This window comes from Canis lupus, chromosome 19 (assembly GCF_011100685.1).
Source record: "Canis lupus familiaris isolate Mischka breed German Shepherd chromosome 19, alternate assembly UU_Cfam_GSD_1.0, whole genome shotgun sequence".
In the NCBI taxonomy this organism is placed as follows: domain Eukaryota; kingdom Metazoa; phylum Chordata; class Mammalia; order Carnivora; family Canidae; genus Canis; species Canis lupus.
Window position 1 is genome coordinate 9453012 of NC_049240.1, and position 14785 is coordinate 9467796.

The window sequence follows — 14785 nt, forward strand, 5'->3', positions numbered from 1 at the left end:
CCTTTTATCCTTTTATCTTCCTGCTAGTTACAAGAAAGAATGTGGGCGCCTTAAATCCTCTTGACATGTCTGTCACGGGCACAATAAACTTCCCTCCTGTGCAGAAGAGACCCTTGTCTGTCACTGGGATCTCTACAGAGGTAACGATTGCCAAGTGGGTTTCCTGTCGACATCCTAAAATGTAACCTCCTCATCTAGGCTGCCATCGCTAGCATGACAGATTGGGTGGATGATTCCATCATCGCATCACACTATGTTTTACCATGTGGGGCCAGATGTCATCTTTGGGAAGAGAGTTAAAGCTTTTGTCAGAGAGTATTTCTGTTGTTTCACTTAACATCTACTCACCTTTTGGTATTGAAAGAATAAAAAATACAAACTGATAAGACTATCCCCAGGCAGAGTTTTCATGCTACCCAAAGCAGTCTCGGCAGTTATAAAGATCCTTCAATAATCTGTCAAAAACTGACATCACTGTGTAAAGAGCTGTTCATTTCTATATCTCATTTTGGATTGATGTACGTGCACTTTCATATCCTTCAGTTCGATATAACATTTGGCCTTTCATGTTCTCAGTTTAAGCTACAGGGAATTCAAAGCTATTTCAAAGCATAATTATATCAATCTGCATATAAAAGGCTCTATGTCCTACAGAGGGTTCGATGGAAAAGCAAACTCTTTCAAAGAAGAAAATTAGAAGTAATTCCCACAACTAAAATTCACAAAAGTTAATACATTTTTCATCTGATGAGAACAGTTTTATTTTTTTAAACCAATAGAAGATTAATCAAGAAAGTGATGGGGACTTTCTTGTGAGGTAGGGAGGAGAAGAGGAAGAAAGGAGAACTGAAAATTGGAGAGGAAGGCAAAGAAATGATGCATGTACATTATACATATTGTTTGATTATACACATCACATCAGAAAAATCAATAATTCATATTGCTGTGGCAGACAATAGGATTCTCACTTCCATATCATATTAGTTATCTGTTGCTGGAAAACAATATATTCCAAACTTGTATGATTCAAAGCTCTTAGTGCACTTCACTGGGAGCCTCTAAGGGCTCTTTTGAGATTGCACTCAAGCTGTTGGCAAAAGCTGTGGTCTCCTCTGAAGATGCAACTTGGGGAAGGGAGTCTGCTTCAGACCTCGCTCATGTGTCTGTTGATAGGCCTCGATCTCGCACCACATGGGTCTCACCACAGAGCTGCCTCCACATCTCTGCAAGCAATCCAAAAGAGAATGAGAGAGTATACAAGAAGATTCCCAATATGGAAAATATCACCTTTTATAATCTAACATTAGATCGACATTCTGTTTCATAGAATTGGGTTCCATATCTCAACTACCTTCAGGAGAAGCGAGGTACTTAAAGACTTCAGTAGCAGCACGTGATAATCATGATGGGCCATCCCAGAGGCTGCCTACCCTACATATATATACATTCACGTTAGGTTGCTTTTGTACTTTTTTATATTAAAAAAGACTTTTCAAAATAGAAGTCCACTAAATGTGGTTTTAAACCAGAAGTAATTGCTACTCCACAAACTTATTATTTCCAAATATTTGCTCTCCAAATATGACCTCCATAGTTTTAGAATGTTTCATAACTTGAAAATGACAAGTACAGTTACTTTAATCTTTAAAGTAACTCTTTGTTAATCTTTTTTTTTCCCCCTACGGCAAAAGGAAGATTAGAAAAAAAAACCTCACAAACATTAGTTGTGTAAATTCTGAAGCTAACAAAATACTTAGCACCAAAGTTATGTAGCATATGGTTATCCTGGTCCCAAACAGTAAAATGTGTCTGTATGTGCCAGCTCTTAATTACCAGCTCATTAACACTCAGGTGTCAATTGCTGGTGGCAAAGGCAATACCCAAATGGCCTAGTTTCTGTCATGCACAGTGTAATTAAATTGACCTCAAGTACTAAAGCTTGCAAGTTGCCTGATACTATTTGGACACTAATTTCAGGCACTATTCAAAGTAGAATAATATGGTGAATAAAACCAATGTAAGAGAAAAGCACTATCAGGTTTCAAATTGTATTCTCATACGTAATTATAACCTTAAAACCAATTGAATAAGTAATCACCATTCGAATCTATATCAAATATAACAATACCTATCACATATTTGGTTTTACTGTTATCCATCTAAAATTTTTAGAACTCAAGATAATGATAAACTCCTTACAAACCAAAAGTGAAAAAAATCACCATAATAGTCACGTTTGGGAAAACAGTAATTGCATATCATATTTTATAATTTCACTTATTGATATGTAATGAGAGAATTATGTATATCTTATGTTTAAATTATTAATTTCTAAATATGAAGCATATCTATGCTTTCTTTTTTTTATTTATTTTTATTCTTTTTTACATCTGTGCTTTCTAGATGGTCCTAACAACAAAGAAATATGTACTTGTAGTAAGACTCCCACAAACTCTCAATAATCTAAGAGCAGATTTTTTCATGACTTTGTGTTATAAGACTTAGCTCACTGTGTGCAAAGCTTATTCTCAAACTTCCAGTTAAAAAGAGAGAGGAGATGAATTTATGCACAGACCTTTAGCTTTTCATAAAACTTCACAGAAAAGAACATTTTCTATGGAAAAGTCTACAAGAACAAGTAAAAGATAAAGAAACAAGAGAACAAACAACTGTAACAACCTTTTGGAAATTTGGAAATGGATTAGCAAGTTGCTATCAATTTACTAGTTTTGAAAATATGTAATCTTGAGCTAGAAGTTAAGAGTATGTAGAAAGAAATCTGACTTATCCCACAGAATATTCCAAAGGCTCGGGAATTAATAGAACAAATTAGTTCTAAAGTAGGAGTGAATATAAAAATAAAAAGAAGGATCAAAAAATGTCATTGAGAAGCAATTAGACTCCTAGGTTTCTCTCAACGACTGTGCATATGTAGGTGATCAATTATCCCCTCTGGTTGGAGACAGGAGATTTATTCTCTAAGGAGGTTAAGACAGAGGTGCCTACATTGGAAGACAGCAGGTACAGTTTAATGTGAGATCATCATACCCAGGAAATGTAGGCCCTTGAGTCTTCCAGCCATCTTTCCCCAATTAACTTTCAGAATGCAAGTGTTTAGGCTTATACCTCCAGGCAGAAGACCTGAAAACATTTCTCTGAATATCTCTAACTAGCCTAAGAAGAAAAATATATACCAAATATATGGACATTGGGGTTTCCTTAATTAAATGATCCAGCAAGATCGCCCAATAGATAAACACTCAACAAGCTTTTCACACAAGGGCAGAGTTTACTTTCAGCATTTTAAACATTGTTCTTAATTATGGGCATACAGCTAAGCATCACCAGACATTTGCAAAAAAAAAAAAAAAAAAAAAAAGAAAAGAAAAAAAGAAAAAAAAAAGAAAAAAAAATCTTTACCATCAATTCCTGGAAAGAGACACTATTCCAGGAAGATAAAATGCATACATGGAAAATATTGCATGCATGGAAAACGTTCAAAATACCTTTAAAGAGAAATATTAAGGAAACACAAAGAACTCTTAGATTTAAAATAAAAAAATAAAAAAGAGAAATAAAAGCCTCAATAGAAGTTCGGAAGATGAACATAAGAAAATCTCTGAGAAAGTAAATTAAAAAAAAAAAAAAACATAGAAAGTGGAGAAGAAAAAGTGGAAAAAATTGGTAGGTCAGTTGAGGAGGTTCAATATTCAAATAATAAGGGATAAAGAAAAAGGATGAAAAAAAAATAAGAGCAGAAATGATGAGAGCAATCATTCAATAAAATATCCCAAAACTGAAAGCTCACGTTTAAACATTGAAAGAGCTTACTAAATATCTGCAATTCAGATGGAAACAGATCTACATCAAATCTCATGATATTATGAAATTTCAGAACTTGATGACAAAGAGACCCTTCCATAAGTTTCCATAGGAGATGGGGGGCCTATGTTCATAAAACATTTAGTTTCCACTTTGGAAAAATATTCTGCTTTGGAAGACAATATGGAAAACCTCTCAAAGAACCTAACCTTAATATCTGACGAGTTTGCCTTGAAATAAGCCTGACCAAGATCTAAATTCCTCAAGGGTTCTCAGGGATTTTGGTCCTATCAAACAGTGTAACTGTTCACTGTTACTGTATAACCAAAATTAAGCCCAATTTATATGTTGCCTTGACATCTGGCACAACTAGAAAAACATCAAATAATCTAACTCCCCAATTTTTCTCTCTACTTTGCTCCCAAAGTTAAGATACCCTAGGCAGACAACCCTACTTCTCAGGGGGACGAGAAGAAGATAGGTGTTGGTTCCTTCTTAGCTTGCAGAACAAGCCAATTCAAACAGCCAATCCTATCTCAGCAGAACCAGGAAACACTTTACCACCTTGATACCACAAAGCCTGCCTCCTACAGCCCCTGACTGTTCACTCTTTCTGAGTGCAACCCCGTGTGGCCATGCACAGCATCCTTCTTGCCACCTTCCACCCCAGGGCTGTGACTATCTGTGACGAATAAATTGCTGTTGGTCTCTTCCTTCCAGATGGGATATGTCAGAGAGTCAGATTTGACTGCAGTCTGTAGAACAGATCGTTTGATAACTGTGCAGGTCTAATGAGTGCTGGTTCCATGACCCAAGGCATAATGGCCAGCTTGACATGAAAGAATAGATGCTCAGAGTCCATGATGGACTGTTTGCAGAAGAGTTCTCAGTACATGGCCAACAACTACCACATATATCAGTCTGTCTCCTTTATCAGAAGTCCACAGGCAACTTATGACCCCGTGCAATCCTTCTGGATAGGTGAGGGAAGATGTCTGGGAGCCCAGCAACTGCTGTAGACAGCTGTCTCTTTGTCGGGGGGGGGGGGGGGGGTAGGTGGTTAGGCAATGTCCCCAGAGTGAGAATTTACCTCCAATAAAATCTTTTTATCTGTGGAGCCAGCCGGGCAACCAAGCCCCATGATTAGAAGATGAGCCCTTTGACATGCTGGTAACTAGCAGCACTATGACAAGCCCCAGGCACATTGGCTAGGTGCTTTATCATTGAAACAGCAGTTGTGTCACCTCTCCATTATTTGGGGATGGACTTGTACCCAGTACTTAATGTTATCTGCTCCCTGATATATGCTCATATATAATGGTGCCACCACTCTAATGGTGAATAGTGCAAAGCCAAGGAGAATAGTGCCTCACCACTCCTCAGATCATGGCCAGATGCCATGGTATTAGAGGAGGTCAGCCCTCTCCCAGACCCCTTAGCAACATGGAGAGCCCTGCAGGAACAAGTTTGTGAATAATTAATCAGAACCTATATACTTTATGGACCATATTGCCACTGTTATATATGATGGAACTTGGTAGAATGTTGCTGCTTTTCATTTCGCATCCAGGATGTCCCTGATAAATGCAGGCTCTAAGGGTCAGCACAGTTGACCATACATCAGGCATTCATCTTAGCACTGGATAACCTGGTCAGAAAATGGCTCCATATGTACATTGTTATAAACTCTTGGTGTATTATATAAGAATTGTTCCCTGGAGGTAAAGGACTTTGGGAACCTCTTGTCTCACTGCGACCTAAAATATAAATCAAGGTAAGAGATGTCACTAACTGTACTGAGGCCACAATTCAAGGCCTCACCAGGACACTCCTATTGTTCCCTTTGGAATTTCAGAGATTATTGATCCTGACCAAAGCATTAATTTCACCTCTCAAAACAGACAATGTTGGGCTCTTGAAGAAGACATTCAATACATCTCCATGTCCCCTGTAGACCCCAGGCAGCCAGTTTAAATGAGAGGCTTAATGACCCCTTCAAAGAATTCCAAAGAAAGCAAATAACCCTCTGCTATTGCCACAGGCATGGATTAATCTAAATCCACATCCCCTGGGGACATGTACTCCCTGTGCTAATGCCAGATGAGTTCCTCAATTTCCTTTATTGGCCATAAAGGAAACACCTTTAAAGTTCACGTTTTTGAAGGTCACCTCACTTTGTGACTCTCTGTGTTGGGGGCCCGTAGCTGATGTATCAAATTAAAGATATGCGGATTATGATCTGCTGAATGAGGAGGCAAAAGCCATCCCCACAAGGTTGGCAGATAGCTCCTCAGTATCCGAGCACCCACTTTGGGGAAATGAACCCAGGGTCATTTTGATCAAAAATACAGTTTCAATACACTCACACAAAAGAAATAAAGTCACAAGGTTTCATTGCTTACAGATCTCAGGGAGGGAGGGAAAAGACAGTCCCCTGTCCCAGGCCATGAGTAAGCAGGAGATGAGAGAGCAGGGTAACAAACACCTAGACAATGGTTGCGGTAGACATCACTGACTTTTCACTATTTTAAAAGGTGCCCCAGGAAAAGCAAAGCGGGAACTTCTGGTGGGAATCTGAAGCTCTGGTCCTTATCTGAACATCCAGACTGTGTGCATAAGCAGGGTAATTGTACTGTGAAATGCCTAGGCAGCAACTCAAAATAGTTGTTTTTCTCATCACACTGTCTTCCTCCTGGTCAAGTGCCTACTTCATGTCCTGGAGAGGTACTTCTGCTACCTAGAAGTCTCAGTTCATCACCAAGGTAAAAACTGATGTCAAGACATCAAGGAATCAATCACGGTATAAGGACTAAAATTAAAGGCCAATATTATGTGCTACCTTGACATCTGGCATATCTGGGAGTGCCTTGGAGGGTCTATCCTCAAGGTCTTCATTCTACCCTTGAAGATAAGATCCCTGAGCCAAACAGCTCTGCTTATCAGGGGGACCAGGAGTGTGGTTCTCAGGTTGTGTGGTTTCATTTCCCTGCTAGCTCCATTGAATTCTCCGTGATCACATCCTCCAGTGGGAAACACGGAAGAGCCCCCACCCCTGGATACCAAAGAAGCCTGCTTCTCGTAGTTCTTAGAAAGGTGGCCCTGTGTTCTGTAAAGTGTCCTTCTCCCCCAGGCTGTGAGAATATTTGACTCATAAATTGTTATCAATTTGGTCTGTCTGTCCAGTGTCCTATGTTATGTGTTCTCCATCCTCAAACCCTAGGGTGGAAATCTCTCCCTCACCAACAGGGTGAAGAGTCAACAATGAAAATCACCCTTTACCCTCTTTCTTATTTTTCATTTAGTATTTGATTAAATTAATTGAAGTAAATTGAGCTAAGTTGGGTGAATGTATTAGCTGGAATGATAACGATTTTATCAAGACAGAGGATTCAGACCTATTCTTGGTGAAGTAGCAGTTGTTAAATGGGATTTCTCTGGAACATGTACTCATATTAGCTTGACTCCAGTTTTGCTTATTCGCTGCCAACATAACATGTTGGTTAAAAGGAATAAAAATGCATATATTAAAACAACATTTTATTCTAAATATAAAAGGACTCTAGTTTCTTAGGCCACACTTCATGGTGCCTTATACATGAGAATCATCCTTAGAAATGAGCATGTGGCATAGAGAGAGCATTGAAATTTAAAAATATAAAGTGTAGTTCTAGATGCTATAACTTATTTTTATATGTTTAAATATAGTTACTCCTAGGATTTCAAGTAAAAATAAGACTCAGAGACTAGAAATGTAGCCTGGTGCAGGTTAAGAATTCAGTCAAGATAAAGGCTTGGGACATTAAGTTTATGGTTATGTTCTTTCATCAGTGGGTCTATATTTGTCCTATTTTCTTCATAGGTATGTTAAGGACAAGAATATTTTCAAGGACCTGCTCTGCACTAAAAGTCTATGATTCTGTGAGGATCACAGAGAAAGAAAAAGAGGAAAAGGAGAAAAAAAAAGAAAAAAGAAAAAAGAAAAAAGAAAATAAAAGAAAAAAGAAAAGAACCAAAAAGAAAAGAAAATTAATTGCTAATAGAATTTAGATGGGAGTTGATGAATACAGGTCAAACAACTTGAAGGTATTATGACTTTTTTCAAAAATATTTGCTGAAAATGTTATTTGAGCAGATGGAAAGGAAAAATAAATAGCTTTTTAAAAACAATTATTATGTCTATATTTATTTTTATTTATATGTCTTCCTCTTTATTATGTGGTATCTATCATGCATGTCACACAAACAGCCAGAGGTTTTTGACTTAATCTGCCTCCTTTTTAAATTAGGCAAGACCACTTTTGGCATATGCACTAGCCAAAGTAGCACGGGAGGCGGGGGGGAACTTTAAAAATATTTCTAATTTACATATTACATATTTATAGAATTATTTTCAAATAACATAAGGAAAAAAATCAACTTAAGAGTTATAATTTAGGGGTGCCTGGGTGGTTGAAATAGTTAAGTGTCTGCCTTTGGCTCAGGTCATGAGACTGACTATCATTTGATAAAATGGTAAAAATCTAAAATTCTCTGAATATCTTTAAATATAATGCAGTTCAAGTTCCACTTGGATAGCAAGCAGCTAGCACAAATTGAGTGATAGGGGCATCTGCGTGGTTCAGTGGTTGATCGTCTGCCTTCAGCCTAGGTCGTGATCCCAGAGTCCTGGGATCGAGTCCCACACATTGGGGTCCCCATAGGGAGGCTGCTTCTCCTTCTGCCTGTATCGCTGCCTCTCTCTGTGTCTCTCATAAATAAATATAAAACCTTTTTAAAAAATTGAGTAATAAAGAGAAAATTAACAAGCCCTCCTACAAATAAGATTGCCCTTTTCTTCCCTTTATGTTGTGTGCTTAAAGGCAGCACGATCCACTCTGGTAAATGAAAACCCCAGTCATATCATTTCTCCCTCTCCCTCATCAGTCAGCTGACCATCTCATCAGGGAGGAAACACCATCTATTTGTTTTTTGAACTGTGTCTCTCCATTCTGTCCTTCCTCCTCCATGTGTACTAGTCCAGTCTCTAAGTTACCTGTGCTCACTTGCTTCCTAGCTAGAGATTTACAACAGTGGGTCTCTCATTACCCCAATTTCTGTTTTTCTTTCTCTTTTTTATTGTTATGAATTACCTCATAACATCCTCTAAATCATAATGCAACATTATTTGCAGCATTTATTTTCATATTTTAATTATTATTATATCTAATACTGGAATAGACTCTTCTGGAGTGTTAGAGGAAGTCTTACATTCAAACTATATCTAAGCTTGAAAAATGCCCAATATCATTCACTCCACCTCAGCAGCAATACTCTTGACTAATAAACAGAGTGTTGTAAACTTGTCATCTAGGTTCCTTTAATCTTATGCCAGCGTCACATGCTTCTGCATGATCCCTTAGTGGCATTTCCAGTTTTCCCCCTGTTCTAGTCCCTATAATTGCAAGTGCATTTTCTTAAGATCACTGAGACACCTTAACCTTAAAATATTTGCAACACTATCATGTAAATCTGTACATCCTTTGTCAGAGAAACAATGGATGTATAGAACGCACACCTACACATATATCTACAGAAGCATCCCAATGAGATAGTTGGGTGTTCCTATATTTTAAAACAAAATTTATATAGCCTTTCTCTGTTTTAGTCCTTCCTAAGGTATATCACTTTATCTCATTCTTTACTATAGTTTCGCTAGCATTGCCCAACCATTGTTCATTTTCATTAGTTTTCTCCTTGTTTTAACTTACGTATGTATGAGACTACGTGAACTTTAAAAATCATAACTGCTTCTCAGTCTCTTAAAATTTACTGGAGAGTGAGGCAAGACAATTGGTTGTATTCTCTCTCCCTCTTTATCCTCTCTTATTTCTCACTTTTTTTCTCTAAGTCAACTTACTTGGTATATTTTATTATGACCATTTCATTGTCCCTTTGTGGTCTGCGTAGCCCAGCATAAAATAAGAGTGGTTACCACACGGTGCCAGAAGAAATTGATCATTTATGGCCCATGTATGGAAAAACCCATGCCAGCCTGTTGAAGATGAAATATACCATTACTTTCCAACCAGGCATTCTAAATAGTCTAAAGATTAATTAATAGAGTGGCACAAAATGTATATGTTTGCCTATAAGATGATTTTCTTCATGCATTCCTCCATGAGTCTCTTTTGTGTTGGTTAATACTTTTCCCCACCACACACACACACACACACACACACACTCAGATACCAATTTTGAGAGAAATGTATTACCAGAAAACCTTGAAGTTGGCCACTGATTCCATTATTAATTAGAAACACAACTGAGAATATTAAACATCCTCACACTTCTAGAATAAAATTCAGTTTTAGGCTTATGCATTACCACACCAGTGCTTGTTTTCTTTCCTTTTTTTCATGACTAAGAGAAGAGTCACTCACAATGATAAAGGAAGCAAGAGCATGGAGATGGTGTTCCAAATTAGATAATTGCAACATTCATTAAATGTTTCTTATTCCCAGGCAAACTAGGTGAGCAATGACCCAAGGATTAGCAACTGCTCTCAAAGACAAGTAAATATGTATGATGAAGCAAAACAAAAAGTGTCTTCATCCACACAATATTCTCAATAGAAGTTTTTACATGGATTAATCTAGTTCCCTTAAACATACAAGTGCCCTTTTAGAAACACTAATTTAATCACAGATTAATATGAGTTGCTTTATTTTGGTGATAAGTTTAAAAACCTAGTTTTCATAATAAAGAACTAAATATTTTGATTAATTAAAAAGAGGAAAATAAAACAATTTTGAACAACCCAAGGCCAGCTCTAGAGAACATTGTCTGCCAAGCTAAGAAATGACAACTTCAAGAAGTCTACAATTAGAACCATTGGGGACTGGGGCTCTGCCTGTTGAGGCGACTTACCCCGTGGGAGATTCTCCCTCCCAAGTAGTCCTTCCTTACTGGATAGTAACACCATAACCAGGCCCCAATCAAAAAACAGACAAGTAAATGATCTTCTTACTGCTATTCTTTTACCTTCTGAAATTGCTGTCATCAAAATTGAAGCCCACACTAAAAGGACTGACCCTGAATACCAGGGAAATGCTCTAGCTAACTTTCATGCACAGACAGCAACAAGAGTCTATAAAAGTTGCAACTCAGGACTGAACTCCATTCTGTTTCAGCAAAAAAATAACCCCTCATTGCCAGACTTTTGTCACCCTGGCGTTCTTATGACATAGCAATTGTCTGCTCCTGAATCAGAAAAAAAATAAGATGGGCAAACAGTGGCTATAAATTAAGTAAACAGTTGGAGCTATGGGAAACCCAAGATAACAGTTTTTCCTGGCTCCCTAGTAAACCTCAAAATTCAGTTTTTGCATTCCTTTATCCTCCATGGTGCCTTTAAGATGACTCAAATTATGAATAGACATTGGTGTAGCAACTTTTTTAAAATTGTCCAAACATGGGACATCTGGGTGGCTCAGCAGTTGAATGCCTGCCTTCCGCCCAAGGTGTGATCCTTGAGTTCCAGGATCGAGTCCCATATTGGGCTTCCTGCATGGAGCCTGCTTCTCCCTCTGCCTTTCTCTCTCTCTCTCTCTCTCTCTGTCTGTCTCTCATGAATAACTAATTTAAAAAAAAAATGTGCAAACAGTTTAATACCAACATCTACCCTGTCAAGTTCATAATCCTGGAGATACTGTTTTTGTCCCAACAGGGTCTTGGACTTACTCCCTCTGGTCCTTTTGAGCACTTTAGCTGGACTTCATTCAATTGCCAGTTAGTGTGGGTTATATTGATATGTACTTGTTATTTTATGTATGTTTTCCAGATAGTTTGAAGCTTTCCCCTGCCACAGGTTGATGCTCACAGTGGAAAGAAATTATTAGAGAATGTGTTTCTCATTTGGTGATTTCCTTCTGCAATCTCCAGTGATCGAGGCACCCACTTCACTAGACAAATAGTATGAGCCTTAACAAAAACCTTGCAAACTTCTAGGAATCATTACTGTCCCTGTCATCCTCAATCATCAAGCAAGGTTGAGAAAACTAATGGGATCGTCAAACTCAAAATCTCCATATTTGTTGAAACTACTGGACTCCCTTGACCTACGGTATTTCCTTTGGCTTCGCTGACTATTCACAGACCCCCTTTGGGAAACATAAACTAACTCTACATGAGATAGTCATCAGTAGACCAATGTCTATTGGTATACAACTTTCTGCTGATCCCTTGTTGCATGCTAGTATGGCTAGCTACTATAAGTATTTAATGTCTTAGGCTAAAGGGTATCGACAGGTTAAAGAAGCTTTCCCAAATCCCAATTCAAAAGATCCTGTTAGTCATTATCTAAAGACCTGAAGTCTGGCCACTGGATATGATTCTGGAAACATCATCAGAGGACTCCCCATGAGCTCCACTAGAAGGGATTTACAAGCACTCTCACCACCGACACCGCTGCAAAACTAGAAGGCACTGAGTCCATGGTACACATCTCACATCCAAAGAAGGCTTTACTCGACAATTGGTCCAGTACAGATACTGAAGACCCCCGACTCAAACTGACAAGGAATACAAGTAGCTGACATTCATGTAGACTTCTTCCACTCAAGACACCAGGTCAAAACTTCATCCTTTAACTGAACATGAAAGCTATTTTCTTCTCTTTCTTTTCTTCACTCTGGCATTGGCCTGGAGAGCTAACATCCTCATCTATACTTCCTAGACCATTGGTGATGGTCATCCCAAGCTTCAGTCAATCCCTCTTAGAAGTCTTTTAACAAGTTCAACTATTATGAACAGAACATCCAGTGCCTTGTTTTTTTCTTTTCTCCAATTATAACTGTAGTTATGCAATTAAACTCATATACCTATGTAAATCTTCATATAATCACACTCTCACATTCCCTTGAGTGTCTAGATCAGCTCTGGCCTCCCCTGCATTAATAGATCTCTCCAGCAGCACCCATCTTTGCAAGGTATTCAGAATAACTTTTTATTTTAGGCTGCAAGATTTATTCTCTGAATGTGCTGAAAACCTAATTGACCCCTGAGGTGAAGGGGCAAATGCACCAATCTCCATGAATGAATCCATTAATAGGACTTCCTTAATGGGAATGGTTTGTGCCCTAGCTGGGTTTGTTTTTGTTTATGGTGCTCACCATTCTCTTTGGACCTGAATACCTAGATGGCTGTGGTGCATACCGGGGGCAATACCACTTAGGTTATCCAACTGTACCCCTAATTTTCCACAAACTAACTAAGACATCTCATTAGCTGGTTCCCCTGAATTTACACCATCTAGCTAGAAAGGACCTCCCAGGAGGCATTCATGACTCAGGATGTGCTCCCTTTGGCAGGGCCATACTTCCCTGGTTAGGGATAAATGTCAATGAGAATATGATAAGAAACCTCTCCTTTATTTTTGAAGGTAGAGTAGAATCTGTTGCTAAGATAATAGCTACCCACTAAGGATCCTTAGCCTTTCTGACCAAAGTTGTTCTTGATAATAAGATAGCCCTCAATTATCCATTAGCTGAGTGAGCAGGTGTCTGGATTGTGGCAAACACCACCTGCTCCCCATGGATTAACACTTCTGGAGAAGGTGAAACTCTGTTATAGAGATCCCTGAGCAAGCCATTTGGCTTAAAAAGGTGACTGCTTTAGTGGGGGTCTTTCTTTGACTTATTTGATTTTGATTGGTTTGGGCTTTATAGACCATGGCTCCAAAGTTCATTCCAAACATTAAAAATTATCCTATTAAAATCATAATAATCTCCCTAGTGCATTGTATTCTCTCAAAAGCCTTAAATGTACGTTCACAGCTGCTAACCACCAAGAAAATGATCTCCCTAAGACTGGTATTCCAGAAAAGAAGCAAAGAGAATGGCAAATTTAAGGACTGTGAACCTGGAACTGTGACCTATGGATTCCACAAAAAGAAACAACAGAAGCTGCCAGGCGGTAGCTGAGAGTGGTGCTAATACCTTGAATTTTGATCACACCTCTCAGTCAAGCTGACAGTCTGATCAAAGGAAGGAATTGTTAAAAAGGAAACCACAGGTCCAAAATGGAGTCACTTCTGCTAGGCCCACATCACCAAATGGGGGCTTTATTCCTAACCTAATTGCAGTTTCAACTTTCCCCAGGAATGCAATCTTAATCAATCAGCCTGGAATGTTCTGCTCACCACCAGTGAAGTAATCCACATAATAAGACCCTTTTATCCCCCAAAGGGAGATGACCTTGCCTGAAATAATCCTTTATTTTGTTTATAACTCCCTTGTCCTGGCTTTAAAACCTTTCCGTTTCTGTAGCCCTTTGGAGCTCTCTTCTATCTGCCACATGGGATGTTGCCTGATTTATGAATTGTTCGATGAAGCCAGTCAGATCTTTAAAATTTACTCAGTTGATTTTTTGTTATTTCACACTGCCCAAATTCATTTTATAATATAAGTCGTATGCAAAAAATATCATTCTGTCAATTATTCAGTAACTCCAACAAACATTTATTTGCATGGAAATAGAAAGTTATTCCAAAAGCACATTGGAGGTTGAGGGAAAAAAAAATCAGGTAAATATATCCTAGTGCAATCATACATATATATTTTTCATAGTAGGAATAGAGGGCTGTTTGAGAGTTGCAAAAGGGAAATGACTGGAACTCAGAAGCTGTGAGTTTTATTTCCTTGACTCCATACCACCAATAAATAGAGAGGCAAAGTTGAACTGAGCTGATGAGCGGATGCCAAAGGCAAGTCAACTTTAATCTTGAGAATTTGCAATAAGCACTGCTTAAATACAACTTGGAAGCAGTCTGGAGTTTTGTGAAAGGATTGATTTCCATTTGTAGACTATATTCCATACTTTTGGTAATTAAGAATAGCGATAAAGGGATGAAAAATGATATTAATAATAAAATACACCAACTAATATGCATTAGCATTGTGCTATGCATTTCACATATGTCAGTTCA

General features: G+C 38.2%; 1 protein-coding gene across 1 annotated transcript in view; it reads right to left on the bottom strand.

The window, feature by feature from the left end:
• Nucleotides 1–736: 736 nt before the first annotated feature.
• The window catches only part of PCDH10 (protocadherin 10), a 61270-nt gene continuing 47221 nt past the window's right edge, over nt 737–14785 (bottom strand). The window contains exon 5 of the mRNA XM_038564630.1: nt 737–1223. Within this exon, the coding sequence (XP_038420558.1) occupies nt 1156–1223 (68 nt within the window). The 3' untranslated portion in view covers nt 737–1155. The remainder of the gene's footprint in view (nt 1224–14785) is intronic.